Source organism: Lepidochelys olivacea, assembly GCF_965140295.1.
Source record: "Lepidochelys olivacea isolate rLepOli2 genome assembly, chromosome: 11".
In the NCBI taxonomy this organism is placed as follows: Eukaryota; Metazoa; Chordata; order Testudines; family Cheloniidae; genus Lepidochelys; species Lepidochelys olivacea.
The window spans coordinates 39,255,720-39,271,030 of record NC_140421.1 but is presented as its reverse complement, the minus strand read 5'-3'; the positions used below and the strand labels follow the sequence as shown (position 1 = coordinate 39,271,030).

General features: G+C 42.2%; 1 protein-coding gene across 4 annotated transcripts; it reads left to right on the top strand.

The window, feature by feature from the left end:
• The first annotated feature begins 27 nt into the window (after positions 1-27).
• CFAP210 (cilia and flagella associated protein 210) lies at positions 28-15,039 on the top strand. 4 transcript variants are annotated; one of them, XM_084642579.1, is made up of 9 exons: positions 28-193; positions 1,811-2,034; positions 2,817-2,990; positions 3,095-3,288; positions 5,939-6,095; positions 10,151-10,290; positions 11,278-11,470; positions 13,002-13,166; positions 14,296-15,039. In XM_084642579.1, exons 1-9 carry the CDS (start codon positions 127-129, stop codon positions 14,656-14,658), a joined length of 1,677 nt encoding a protein of 558 aa, XP_084498705.1. In that variant the 5' UTR covers positions 28-126; the 3' UTR covers positions 14,659-15,039. The 4 variants fall into 4 exon arrangements, with proteins under 4 accessions (XP_084498705.1, XP_084498704.1, XP_084498706.1 ...); XM_084642578.1 differs by having other exon boundaries at positions 30-193; positions 1,808-2,034; positions 14,296-15,038; XM_084642581.1 differs by lacking the exon at positions 28-193 and adding an exon at positions 2,229-2,418 and having other exon boundaries at positions 1,933-2,034; positions 14,296-15,036.
• The last annotated feature ends 272 nt before the right edge of the window (positions 15,040-15,311 follow it).

The following is a 15,311-nucleotide window of genomic DNA, read 5'->3' as shown; positions in this document are numbered from 1 at the left end:
CGACGTCACGTGACACGCCTCTCAGCCAGTCGTGCCGTCTGTCTCCCCCCGCCCTTCGGTTGCCTGGTAACCGCCGTACACAGGCACCGAGCGAGCTGGGCGCCCGCCGGCCCCGCTCGTAGGGTTATGGACGCGGCCGCCAGGCCCGCGGTGCTGTATGGGAGGCGCAAAGGCCAGAGACCGGAGCCCACGCGTGAGTGACACGAGGCTGCCGGGGCTACGCGGAGACCACGCTCGGGGCGACACGCGAGTGGCGGGGGACGGTGCCGGGACGTGGTGCTAAGAGCGGCCTGGGGGCGAGGCCGTCCACCTCTGAGCCGTGTGGTGTCGTGCCCGGCCCCAGCGAGCGCAGCGCCCGGCCCCGCAGCCTGCGACGTGGCGCACGGGCCAGGCGAACCTGTGCCACGGCCTGGGATGGGTCGGTGTGCGGCAAAGACCCCACAGGAGAGACGGATACGCCCCCTGGCTAATGCACCACACAACCCCGGGGCTTCCTTCCTTCCTTGGGTGTCGCTGGCCCGTAGCCACGGCGGCACCCTGAGGCAGGGGAGACTACACTGACCAGTAAAGCAGTGACGTGGGGGGTGAAGAACAGGGGTGGCCATTGAAGTGAGGGACGTTTGAGGTGAATGGTGCCTACATGTGTGACGTGGTGGTGCCCAGACAGGTGGGGGACGTGGTGCCCAAACGGGGAGCTGACATGCCCGACACAAGGAAGACAGCACACTTACATACAGAGGGGACAATGCCAGGACACAAGGGAGGCATTACCAGTTCCCGGAACCAGCGGGTTAGATGCTGAGCCTAAAGAGGTGTAGGATGTGAAGTGCAGTGAAGAAGATGTAATCCTCTTTCTCCATTCTCACTCCAAATGAGCCCTGGCATCACACAAGAGTGCAGGGGAAATACAATACAACCCCCTTTATGCAGTCCTTTGCTGGGTGACCCTTTAAGAAAACTGGCACTAGAGATTGTAAACAAAGAACAAACAGACATAAAATATCTCTGTCAGAGAAAGCAGTATCTCACATGGTAAAAACCTTCCGTCTTAAATTCCCGCCCAGCTCTGGCTTCTTAGAGACATGCAAATAGATTTCTAGAGCCTGTTTCTCCTCTCACAAGGGTATACATAGGAGTAACTCAACTGAAATTAATGAAGTTACAGGTATGTGAAACTATTGTAGGAGTAAATCAGGCCACTTATATAAAGATGCAACCTATGCTAAACAATCATGGCTACATACAGTATACTACTGTTGAAACTTGGTTTGTGCAAATCTCCTTGTTTAGAGGTGGAAGACCAGGCCCAGTGCACCAGCCAAAGGGCAATTAGCAGAGAAGTGATTTTATCTAAAAGTAGGTTTTAATTTTAAACATCATTGTCAGAACAGGTAAAAGTTGTCCCCTTTTTTAGATTTGTCATACAGTACTCTTACAAATCAGATGGGCAAGGTTGAATTTAACGTTACTCAAATATCTGTTTTTTAAAGCAGTAATGACCAACATGAAGGACATTTTCTGAAAATTAATGACTGGCAGGAGGAGTTGAGGGCCTGAAAAATACAGGAAAACAGGACACATTGGTCTGTCAAGTAACACGAGGCTCTGGAGCTGAGGGTTCGTTCTGACTGTGCTCCTGCTCCTGGATACTAGAATTACATTACATTGTAGAGTCAAACTAATATGATGCTTTACTGTCAGCACTGGGTAGGAGTCCAAATCTTGGTGTGGGTTTGAACCCACAATTTTCTGGTCAGAAGTGCTACAAAGTGAGTGAACTCATTCTTTTGTTCTTTCTTTCACATAGCAGCAAATGGTTTAGAAGAATATAATGTTCCAGATAGTATTTTTCTTCCAACTGGAGTGGATCTGCGCCAGGTTACTGTTCTGCCAAAGGCAGAATGGGTAAGGATTCGAGACAGTGTTGACAGTGCAGCTAGAGAAGCAGCACGGATTCATGCAGAGAGGAAAGAACGGAAAGATATGCACTTACGTTCCAAAGCAGTTGTGAAAAACTGGCCCAACACCATTGCAGTAAGTGACATGTACGTTTGGAAATTGGATGGTTACTTGTCATATACATTAGAACACTCAGAGTGCACTCTTTCCCTCCCTTCTCCATGTACAGACACATACACACACACAAACAAAAACTTCTATTAAGAGTTTCACTATAACCGGAGTCTACTTTTTGGTGGGCCTGCTTATTAATTCTGTCTCCTGCTTAGGTACACCATAGACCTGCCCATGTCATGTCATGGATAAGTTTAAAACAGGATCATAGAGAGAAGGAGAGAGTAAGAGGTGTGAAGGAAAGGTCTCCGTCTTCCCTGCAGACTGCCAATGGCGCCGCTTGCCCACCAGGCCTCCAGTCTTTCCCTTCTCCCTACAGGATTCTTGTTCAAAATATTTCAGTGGGCAAGTCTTTTCTTTACTTCCTGTCCTAAACTGCTACATACTGCAGTGCTGTTAAACTGCTGCTTATTATCTCAGAGATGGCTGCACATCAGGGGTGATTGAAGTGATCCATATCCTTTATCCAGTGATGTGAAGCTTACTATAACTACTCATAAAACACTTTGAGATCCTCATATGAAATATGCTTTTTAACTGCAAAGCATTTTTATTATACACCTAAATTTCTAATAGATATTTAAAAACAGGACAGCAGCACAAAAATTGTTTGACTGTTCACTTTAGACATAAGTAGGTATAATCAACTTCTTGCTGATTTGGTCTTTTGAAGAAGTTGTAGATTTTTGAGTCAGTTCTTTTCAGTGTGATCTGTAATGGAAATGAGTTTTATCTGCATTTAGGGCCAGGCACAGAGAAAACTTAAAGCTAAAAAATTGCGAGAAGAAAAGGAGGAAGAAGAAAGAAAACTACTTGATCTGGAGGAAGCACAATTTCAAGCAGCAAAGCGGAAGGAGGCCATAGAACAGGCCAAAACTTATCAATATTATCAGAATGAGAGAGTGAAAGGGTTACATGTTTGTAGATGGTTTATTGCCTTTAATTCAAATTATATTGTTTCTTTGAACATACATGAATGTGTAATAAAATAAACATGAAATGTTCCAATTCCGTTTTGTAGAAAGCACTTTTACTTACTGAGGTCCTAAAGGAAAGAGATGCTCAGATTGAATTTAAAAAGACAAAGCCAGATATTTACAAAAAAAAGGAAGAAGAAATGGAACGTGAGCGCGAAAAAGCTATTCTTAAAGAGCAGGAAAAGGCATATGAACGCTATATGAATCGACAGGCACTTTGCAGAGACCATCTGGAACAGTAAGTAAAACAGGGCTGTTTCTGACTAATAAATTGAGTTAAACTGCTGTTGTTAAAAGAAATCTAGTGTTCATCTGCTAAACAAATGAGTTACCAGGAATTTTTAACAAACAAAATACGCTGTCATTTTCTCAGTAGAGAGAGAAAGACCATTAGATCATCCATTCCATCTTCTTGGCCATCCAGAATTATAGTGACAGTTTAATATTTTGTCTAATATTTAAAACAGTCCAGTTTTAAAAGCCCCACTGCTTCCTTTGGGAAGGAACTTATACTACTTTCCTCAGGAGGCTATTCTACAATCAACAGATCTTATTCCCAGGAAATTTATATTGCAGATATCATAAAAATTGCAACAAAATTGGGGCTCTGTACTAATTCACTGAGCACATCTTCCATCCTGCATACTTTAGTAAATTTTGCTAGAAGTATAATGTAATTGTCACAACCTGGCCCAGCCTCACTCTCTGGAAGGATACCAGTCTTTCATGGAACCAATCACTGGATCCCATGTACTTCTAAGCCCCCTGGGTCTTGGTAGTGACTAGACATTATTTCTAGCTCTGGGTCTCAAGGACACTCCCAGATGCAGACCCCATGTCTAACAACTTTCTTCGGCAGTGCCCCAACCCTTCCAAACTCCCAATTGCTTATAGACACTTCCTCAGAGTTCCATCTTGTTTCTCAGTTAACCCTTTCAGGGACAACATGGCTGGCAAACAAATCATCCTGGAAAGGAATTATCAGTGGTTCTGTCTCTTTCTTGATATCTGAAAACTTACTCTAAGGAGCTGCTACTAAATTCAAATGTTGCACCGCATGAATCCATTATGAGGAAATCCTGCTCCATTCTTTGAATATAAAGGGCTTCTGGCAATGGCACTAGTGTAGTTCCGCTGCAGAGAAGATGGGGAGGATTTGTGCATCAACTTTCAGAATACCATTGTACAAGGTTGTGGTATATCTTCCTTTTCTTCCCACAGTGGAAGGAGCATATTAGGGCTGTGATGGTTACTGCCTCTGGGAAATTCTGTTGCTGCCATGTGAGTTGGGGAAAAAATTCCTTTTACAACACCCAGAGTTACTAAGTTCTCATTTTGTACTTGGGTCAAGCATTGGCTTGAGGATTTGGGCCAATGGCTTTAAAATGCATCACTTTGATTTTGAATTCTGACACTTTACCTGCCTTCAGTTCAGACAGCAGTTCACACAAGAGATCCACTTTGTGAACACTTCAGTGCAAATAAGTGATGGTCACATAACCACCACCCTAAACCGGAAACCTACTGACCACTGTACTTACCTACATGTCTCCAGCTTTCATCCAGATCACATCACGCAATCCATTGTCTACAGCCAAGCTCTAAGATACAACTGCATTTGCTCCAATCCCTCAGACAGAGACAAACATCTACAGGATCTCTATCAAGCATTCTTAAACTACATTACCCAGCTGGTGAAGTGAAGACACAGATTGACAGAGCCAGAAGGGTACCCAGAAGTCACCTACTATAGGACAGGCCCAACAAAGAAAGTAACAGAACGCCACTAGCCATCACCTTCGGGCCCCAACTAAAACTTCTCCAGCGCATCATCAAGGATCTACAACCTATCCTGAAGGACGACCCATCACTCTCACAGATCTTGGGAGACAGGCCAGTCCTCGCTTACAGACAGCCCCCCAACCTGAAGCAAATACTCAGCAGCAACTACACACCACACAGCAAAAACACTAACTCAGGAACCAATCCCTGCAACAAATCCCGTTGCCAAATCTGTCTGCATATCTATTCAAGGCACACCATCATAGGACCTAACCACATCAGCCACACCATCAGGGGCTCTTTCACCTGCACATCTACCAATGTGATATATGCCATCATGTGCCAGCAATGCCCCTCTGCCATGTACATTGGTCAAACCGGACAGTCTCTACGCAAAAGAATAAATGGACACAAATCAGACATCAAGAATCGTAACATTCAAAAACCAGTAGGAGAACACTTCAGTCTCCCTGGACACTCTAACAGATTTAAAAGTGGCAACTCTTCAACAAAAAATCTTCAAAACAGACTGCAACAAGAAACTACAGAACTGGAATTAATTTGCAAACTGGATACCATCAAATTAGGCCTGAATAAAGACTGGGAGTGGATGGGTCACTACAAAAAGTAATTTTCCCTCTGCTGATACTCACACCACCTTGTCAACTGTTGGAAATGGGCCACCTTGATTGCAGTGGCCTCGTTAGCACTACAAAAGTAATTTTCCCTCCCTTGGTATTCACCCCTTCTTGTCAACTGTTGAGAATAGGCCACTTCCACCTTAATTGAATTGGCTTGTTAGCACTGACCCGCCCCTTGGTAAGGCAACTACCATCTTTTCATGTGCTATAATATATATTCTGCTTACTGTATTTTTCATTCCATGCATCTGATGAAGTGGGTTTTAGCCCACGAAAGCTTATGCCCAAATAAATGTGTTAGTGTCCAAGGTGCCACAAGGACTCGTCGTTGTTTTTGCTGATACATACTGACTCGGCTACCACTGTGAATGTTGTTTAACTCTTAGAAATGTGTCACCTTTGTCCATTGTGTACTGTGTACATTTTCTTACTTCTTTAGTATTAATATTTTATTTTATACTTTAGAATAAAGGAACATAAGCACCAGGCAGAATTAGACAAATTAGAGGCAAAAAAAGAAGGTGAAGAGATTCAACGACTGATCGAGTTATATGAATTGGAAGTGCAGAGAAAAAATGAAAAGAAACTGGAGGAAAAACTTGAACATAGGAAGATGCATTGTGTAAGTAACAGAAAAGCAGAAAGCCCAACATTTTTCAACTAGAATGCTTAAAGTTAGGGACTTACATTTATATTTACATACTTAAATAAATGACCAGATTTTCAGAGTTGCTAAACTCAACCTAACAGCTCTCACTGAAAACAGTGGAAGCTGCTAGGTGCTGTGCTCTTTTGAAAACCTGGCTCTTCGTGCTGATTTGCAGTTTGCCAAATGCATTGTGAGCAGTCCTTTGCTGAATGCAACTGGCAGGTCCCCCAGAGCAGGAGATTTTGGAGTTAACACCTCATTGAAGTGCATGAAGCAGTTCACACCACTCAGAACTGTTGTTTCAGGCTGTTTGCAGACTCAGGCAGATATCTCTGCATCAGTTATACTAGAGTCGTGTTTTCGGGCTTTTCTTTGCAACTAAAGTAAACTGCGATTTTCACCTCATCACATGAATCCAGGACTTGGGGCACCTAAACATAGGTGCCTATGCCTTAATAGGGGCCCTGATGTAGATTATTGAGGCTATCGGGAAAACATTTCCCTTCTGAATTTTATGCACCTACTGCATAAGAAAAGTCCAGATAAGCCAATGGAGAGAAAGTTCCCCACACGGTTAGTTGGAATAAATGAAACTGACTACTAGCAGAAGAAAATTATCAGGCAAATGTCACAGTTCACGACAACTGCACCTATATTTCCACCTTGTGTCTAGCAAGGGCACCCACTGTCAGGCTTCTGGCTCCCGGCTCCCCAGGTGTCATGTCTCTTGGGCAAGAGACACACCACTCACTCACTCCTGATTTGGATATTTCCAGGCTGCACAGTTCACTGCCTACACTGTGTACTTTCCAAGAAATCAGACTGCCTAAGCAGGTCTGCTTTGCTTTTCTCTCAGAGGCTATATATAGAATAATTGTCCACAGTGATAAGGTACCACCGGCCTTGTCCTAAGTAATTACATTTATTTCTTAAGGTGAAAGCATTACAGAAAAAACATTAAAACAATAAAAGAACCTACACACATTAGTAAGATTATCAGAGATCACCCTAACTGCAACAAGGACTGTGTTATCGGGTCAGTCCTTCAAGCTCCACATGGGTTTTCAGTGGTTACAAATTCACAACACTGTCATGAATCTGAGAGTCATTCCTTTATACTGCCTGGGCCTTTGAGCTGAGAATAGGTATTTCATAGACCATGGGTTTTTCCTCAGGTCATAGCTTCAAAAGGTTGGGTCCGGAGGTGGGAATTTTCATTCCCTTCTCCCATATATTTCCTATGAAACCCACTTAACTTTGTTTATCCCAAACATTCCCTCTTGTTTGGCCCATTGTTAAATGAGACCCTGGAAGCTTATGACACTTCCCTGGATTTATGTTAGTCCTTCCCTGCCTCCACCCCCCATTACATAAAATCCCACAATAATACATAAGCAGTTGCATTTTTAATAAAAATGAACTCCTAAAATACTTATACTTAATTCAGGTTTCAGAGTAACAGCCGTGTTAGTCTGTATTCGCAAAAAGAAAAGGAGGACTTGTGGCACCTTAGAGACTAACCAATTTATTAGAGCATAAGCTTTCGTGAGCTACAGCTCACTTCCTCAGATGCATATCGTGGAAACTGCAGCAGGCTGGATTTGTGCTGGAAATCACTTTAGATAAGCTATTACCAGCAGGACAGTGGGGTGGGAATAGGTATTGTTTCATATTCTCTGTGTATATATAAAGCCTGCTGCAGTTTCCACGATATGCATCTGAGGAAGTGAGCTGTAGCTCACGAAAGCTTATGCTCTAATAAATTGGTTAGTCTCTAAGGTGCCACAAGTCCTCCTATACTTAATTCAGTAAGTTTGTCCATGATATTGCAGGAAATTGCCATATCTGTCACAGCAAGTACAAATATCTCCTTGCAGCTAGCTGAGTTTGTCATTCCAACATTTGCCTGTGAGGAAGCTCTGAAGGAGCCTTCAGAGTTGACTCAATATGTGGAGTGGCCTTGGTAATACCTGCTGGTGGAGCCTCTGATGTCACTGCTGATGGGAGCGGCCTACCTACTACCCCCTCTTCTGGTAGTTGCCTTTTAAAAACACATTGAAGGTGTTGATATTCCTGCCTCTGGCTACACTGCAACTTAACTTTAATTACGTCACCCAGGGATGTGAATTAGCCACCCCTGAGCGACATAATTTATGCCGATTTAAGTGCCGATGTAGCCCCCCTGCTCGCTGGTGCTAGAGTAATTAAGCCGAGGGGACAGCTCTCTCCCATCGGCTTAGAGTGGCTACATTAGAGAGCTTACAGCGGCGCAGCTGCATCAGTACAGCTGCACCGCTATAAGCTCTTTAGTGTAGCCATAGCCTCTGTTGTTTAAGGGGGAACTGCCAGAGGTTGATGGCTGCTGCTGCGGCCAGAGCTCCTGGAATTATAGTCCTGTCTGTAGGGGTTGCTGTGCTGTGTCTTGCTGCCAAAAATATAGAGGTTTGCTCTCACATTTAGCTGAAGCTTTGTGGAGCACCTCCTGGATTATGCCAGGATGCCCTGACATAGAGAGGAGCTCCGGCTTAGCGGTTTCTCTTTTTTTCATATGTTCTGAAGACCAGAAATCTCCTGCCACGCCTAAAAGGCAGAGTGATTTGAGGTTTTCTCCTCAAGTGAGGAGAGCCTAGATAGTTCCCTTGACTAGCAGGTCTGACACTGCTTCCTAGCTGTAAAAGCAGGGGGGGGGGGGGAAAATCAATGTTTTAATGGCACACCTAGCTATGCAGGAGAATCATGCGACTCCTGACTGAACAGTAAATATTGTCAAGGATGCATTTCACAAGTTACAGGCCAAGTTCTGCCCTTAAATTCACACACACAACTCATTGACTTCAAAAGGTCACAGACATTAAAGGGCAGAATTTGTGTGTACACCAGTGGTTCCCAAACTTGTTCCGGCGCTTGTGCAGGGAAAGCCCCTGCCAGGCCACACCGGTTTGTTTACCTGCCACGTCCACAGGTTCAGCCGATCGCTGCTCCCAGTGGCCACGGTTCACTGCTCCAGGCCAATGGGAGCTGCTGGAAGCGGCGCGGGCCAAGGGATGTACTGGCTGCCGCTTCCAGCAGCTCCGATTGGCCTGGAGCATCGAACTGCGGCCACTGGGAGCCATGATCGGCCCAACTTGCAGACGTGGCAGATAAACAAACCAGTGTGGCCTGGCAGGGGCTTTCCCTGCACAAGCGGCGGAACAAGTTTGGGAACCACTGGTGTACACAATACAGGAATTGTATCACTACTGAAATACAGCCACCTTTGGGATGAAACATTGGCAGCTGTTTAAGCCCAATGTCTCACATCAGTTTAAGACAAAGTGAAAAATATAATATTGTCCTGTTGAAACAGTATGAAATGTATGATGATGCACTGTAGGTCCAGTTTCATCATCCTCAGCATCACGCAGACTTCAAAAGGAAACTGAACCTGGGCAATAAGGTGGGATAGGAAATAAAACTGACTTTCCCCTGTAAAGTTTAGACTCAGATTCTGATTTGTGGTCTGCAGCTGGCAGAGGCCAGAAATGTCAGAGCCCAAGAGGTAGTGCACCCCGAGTCCATCTCTCCTTCACACCTGTGAAAAAGCCTTTCTACAGGTGCTCATTGACAAGAAGCACAGAGGGTCTTTCCAGTGTAGCACCTTGAAGTCAGGGGACATGTATCAAGTGTTTCAGGCCCCATTGCTGGGTCAGTGAGCACCATGTACATGCATGGCATTGATATCTCCTGTTGCTGGCATGAATAGTGTGTGCATTAGAATATTGGTGCATATTAATGTTACTTTTGCAGCAACTTGTGGTAATTTGGGTCTTAGAATGTAAGGCAGTTCAGGGCTGGGCAAGAACAATGATCCTTTTCTAGAAGCTTCTCTCCTCCAGAACCTTGTTCTCCCTGCTGCAGGCCTAGGGGCACCTCCATAATTTCACATAGTATGGTTTAAGTCTGTATCAGATTTTTTCCTCTTTCTTTAAAAAGATTTAGCTACTTGTCTTAGTATATATAATTGGACACTTTTTTTTTTTTTTTGAAAGGCGCATGTTGCTGACCAGGATATTCTTAAAGCTATAGAGAAACAAAAACAAGAAGAGGAGAATGATAAAATTCGAGCTCACTTTAGAGCAAAACAAAATATGGCCAAACTGAGAAGAGAAAAAGAAACTGAAATGAACAGGTGGGTCAAATGTTAGAGAATTAAATAAAGTATAAATTCAGAATTATGCCTTTGTCACATGATTATGATAACATTCTAAACGCTTAAGTCAGCAAAAAAGATCTTACAGTATTACAGCATGGATACCTGGACCAAAGTGCTTCATGGTATTTGGAGGTTATGAAAGAGGAAAAGGTCTGAAAGGAGTTCCCCTTCTATTGGCCCTTTGTAGTCACAGATGATGTGCGGTGAGCTGAGTACTCACCTTGATCGTACAAGGCTTGTGGACTTAGCAGGAAAATCGTTCTTAACCAGAGGTACGCGTACCCCTGAGGGTGTGCAGAGGTCTTCCAGGGGGTACATCAATTCATCTAGATATTTGCCTACTTTTACAACAGGCTACCTAAAAAGCACTAGTGAAGTTAGTACAAATTAAAATTTCATACAGAGAATGACTTGTTTATACTGCTCTGTATACGATACACTGAAATGAAAGTACAATATTTATATTCCAATTGATTAATTTTATAATTATATGGTAAAAATAAGGCAGTAAGCAATTTTTCAGTAATAGTGTGCTGTGACACTTTTGTATTTTTGTCTGTTTTTTTAAGCAAAGTAGTTTTTAAGTGAGGTAAAACTTGGGGGTAGGGAAAACAAATCAGACTCTTAAAAGGGGTATAGTAGTCTGGAAAGGCTGAGAGCTACTGTTGCAGGACATTGGGCCCCACATCCATGTGCTGGAGCTGTGGGCTTTTCATCTGGTCTGCAAGCCTTTTACTCTCTTACCAGTTCCAAACTATCTAAATCCTGATGGAAAACAACATGATGATGTGGCTGTGATTTCCTTTCAGTGAAGAAAGGGAGAAAAGACAGAAAAAGGAAGGGGGAAAACGGATTTCTTAATCAGATACTTGCATATAATTAGATTCCAGTGAGATAGTTGTAAGGAAACCAGGTTTATCTATTTAACGTTGACATGTTGCATTAATTGCTGTTCTGCTATAGGTTAATGCAGGAGCGTAGGGATATTACTATTAACCATCTAGCTGAACAAATGAAACAGACATTTGAGAGGATAGATGAACGTGTTGCTAGAGATGTTGCAGAGAGAGAAGCTGAGTGGGAAAAAGAGCTCAAAGAGAAAGAAGAAAAAACCAAAGCTGAATTGAAATCAATTGCAGAACACAGAGCCACCGTGGTAAGATACTTAAGGAAAAAGCTACATTAATGTGGTTGTGTACAGTCATTCTTATAAATATTTTTGGGAAAAACAATAGTTTTTGTAGTTCATGGTGGGAGATACATATTGAACGTACTGTTCAACACTTACATCTCACAATTAAAGTAGATAGCAAGTCTTTAGACAAAATGTATATGAACAGGCTGGTTGTGTGTCACAAACAACTAAAAGTGAAAGTCTATGTTATCATTGAGAATTGATGCAAATCTCTTAGTTTTAATATTCATTATTTCAAACAGTTTTTTTTGAGCTAGTACAACCAATATAATCACTTGGCACTTTTAGTGAGAAGGGCATACTGGCTAGTAGCTGTAACCTAATCGCTTAGCTGATGCTCCTGCTCTCCTGCAAGCTCAGAGTCAGTAGGGAATGAGGGCTGCTCTCCCGCAGGCGTTAGAGTGGCCTTGGTCTGCCTGGTGGGGGAGATGGTCTTCAGACTGCTGGCTTCCATCCTACTTAATGAGGCAGAATAATCTGACCCATCACATTGTCCCTGCTTCTTCCATTTTTAGTCTCCTTCATGCACACTCCTCCTAGAATCATCCACGTGCTCTTCTGATCACTCCTCTGAACACATCACTGGCATACCACTCAAGCAGTGTGACGATTCAAGAGCTGTTCCTAGGGGACTAGCCTCTCACAACCCTCAAGGGTGAGGACCTGAAGCACAGCTTCTTCCAGGCAATTTGACTACAACCCACTAAAACTCATGGGCTCAACAAAGCTATGGCCTCTTACTGGGTGATGTGTTAATCACCAGGTTTAGTAAGCAAGTAAAGTATTAAAAATCCTTGGGTCCTTGACTTCTTTACCAGCATAGTAAAGACCTCTCAAAAAAGCATGAATGTGTACATGTAAATACATAGTGCAGGGTTTGCAACATTTTCATGCTGTTAACCGCATTTCTGAACAGGGGAATAACCTCTCTTGTTCACAACTGTGCAGCCAAAGTACCTCCTGCTTTGGATTTCATAACCTCTACAACAGTTGCTTATGTGGAAAAGTAAAAGTAATGATTTTTTTAACCAACTTTCAATGGAAATTAGTATCTGAAAACAATGGGGTAACCAGAACCATGTCACAAGATAGCTCTCTGAGGACCACCAGTAAGTGGTGTACCAGCCAGTTTGAAAATTGCTGTTATAATGAAATGAGCATTTTAAGGAAACACTGGGGGATTTTCCAAGCAACTCTGGTAGGCTATTGACAGGTGACTGACATTACATCATTAATCAATCACTGATAAAATTAGGAAATATTGAGAAAAATGATGTAAAGCTTTGGAGTCGAGGGGAAACTCTCATAGGTGTGTGGAATTACTAGATTTTGGAAATGTTTTGCTGATGTTTCACTGCGTCTTAATATTATGGGCCTTTGGTTTTTTAGTGTCACTTGCCTGTAGAATGATAAAATATGCCTGAAAAATATGGTTTTCAAATTTGTTGGTTTAGCAAATTGAGTTAATTATTTTTTTTTTTATAAAATATAGATAAAAATGAAAGAAGAGAGAGAAAGAGAGGCAAGATTAGAGGGTAAAGAAAAGCTTCATGAACTAATGGAAGCAGACCGCATCTATCTGGAAATGGAGAAAGACAAGAAACGAAGAAATCGCAATGAAAACATAAAAATGCAAGAGACTCAAATCCAGCAAATGGTAACTAGGGGGATTATCAGACTGTCAGACATTTTACAAAGCTATTTCAACATACATCTATGGTATAGGAGTCTTGCATGAGACCTAATCTTTATATTATCACAGTACTGTTCAAAACAAGAGAAACATGAGAAAATTATTTTTATCCCTTTAAACATAATGCTTCAAGAGTTGTTTCTCAGGGACCAACGTCTTCACAGCGCAAGGGTGGGAATGTGAAGCAGAGTTTATATACATGAGTGGGGAAAGCGTTAGTTCACGGGATTGGCAGTAGGATATAGATCCTTTCATCTCCAGACACCTTGTGTGACTCAAGCCCAATGTGGACTGAAAGATGTCCCCTTTTGATGATGGCTGCTAGGTTGGATTATATAAAATAGCATTTGGTGTCTCAGTCCAGTTGTCAGTGGACATGTATCACAAAATCCCCTACCAGTGCCAACACTAGCCGTATGCCAAATATGTGCCATCACAAGGCCCCATGCTTTTGGGAGACTTCCCCAGCCTGCTGTGCTGCCCCATCACCTTAATAGATCAACACTGAGGCTCAACCCTTCATAGGCCCACGACTACTACCATTGTCTAGTCCCCTCTCAGCTGCTGAAACCATCTGCCAGTGACAAGCACCCCATCTCCTGCTCAGATGCCAAAGTCTAACCATACAAATATGTTATGGGAGTACTGCAGTCTGCCTAGGTTCCCAACAATCATATTTTGTACATGGATCTGCAAAATCTAGGGATAGTTTAGCATGGTCTGCGCAAATTGGCAACCATATGGGTAAGAATTAACTGAGCAGTCAAGACTTGAATGAATGACGTTGATTGAGGTACCCTTTCAGCTGCAGATAATGGTCTCTCTGAATCAGTATTCAGGCACATTGCTAGCACATGGTTACTGCTCACTTTGTACCTATTCTCTGGACAAACGGAGAATGTCAGTTATGCATTTCTAACTAGAGTTAGATTGTGATTAACAAATAATTGTTTTTATCAGAAAGGTATTTACAGCCAATTATTAAAAAAATGTCACATAAGGACTTCCACGACTTTATGCCCTGTTAAGCTATTCTACCACAAGTTAACCATGTGGAAATATTTAAGCTTTGTTATTCCCTTCCCCAAAACAGGTTGAAAAACGGGCAAAAGAACAGCATGAGAAACAAGCAGAATTGAATTATGAGGCCCAGAAAGAAGTTATTGCAATTTGCAAGGAGCGGGAATTTCAAGAATATGCAAATCAAGTAATTGATTCAGAATCCAAGACAGCCCGAAATATTTATCCTCTTCTCAAAGCAGCAAAGGAAGGGGCAGGTGGTGGGCATGGACCAGTTTACAGAGAAAGAGGAGGAATAAGACCTAGTTACCAAGCACGAGATATCAATGGCACTCAGCTACCTTCTTATAATTGTAACACTACTGAAGAAATAAAAGAGCTAAATACCAATGGTAACATCCAGCAAACTAAGGGAAGACTTGGTTTTACATGGTAAAAATAACTCTTTGGAGTCTTTACAAAAACAAGTCCAATAAATCGGTAAAATGATCCATGTTGTATGAAACCCATGAAAGGAACTAGAAAAGCCATAAGTACTATATGGAACGTTGATAGGGATCCAAGTGTATTTTCCTAAACATTGAAAGTTGTATTTTACCGAAGTCACTATGTTAAATCAAATACAGAGGCAGAACTGAATGATGTACTGATAACCAGTGTAGAACCTTACTTTATATAAGGCTCATATTAAAAAAATAGAATATTTTAGTTTCAATTTTGTAAGTTTCAAGTTCAATCTTTTACAGCTACTCTTGAGTACACTGTAAAGTGCTGCATTTGGCTTCTTACATTGTTAAAATCAGAGTGCTAAGGAAAAAAATTATCCTCAAAAGATGCCAAATACTTTTCAAAAGTGTAGGAAATACATGAGAATCAAATACTAAATAACATATGAAAGATCTGAAAAAAACATTTAGTATTGCTAAAAGTACTTTAATACAAATTTCACATTCCACATGAAATATTTCTTCAGATTCCACTCTTTACTGAATTTAATCAATCAGCATGCAGAGCACTAGTTCATTATCAGTATATAATTTCTTTTCTTTTCTCTTAAAATCTGAATCAACTCTTGCAACAAACTAATAA

Coding starts and splice junctions, on each gene's coding strand:
- CFAP210 (XM_084642578.1), top strand. CDS start 127: ATGGACGCGGCCGCCAGGCCCGCGGTGCTGTATGGGAGGCGCAAAGGC. Junction 3,289..5,938: donor TGCAGAGACCATCTGGAACA/GTAAGTAAAACA, acceptor TTTATACTTTAG/AATAAAGGAACATAAGCACC. Junction 13,167..14,295: donor AGACTCAAATCCAGCAAATG/GTAACTAGGGGG, acceptor TCCCCAAAACAG/GTTGAAAAACGGGCAAAAGA.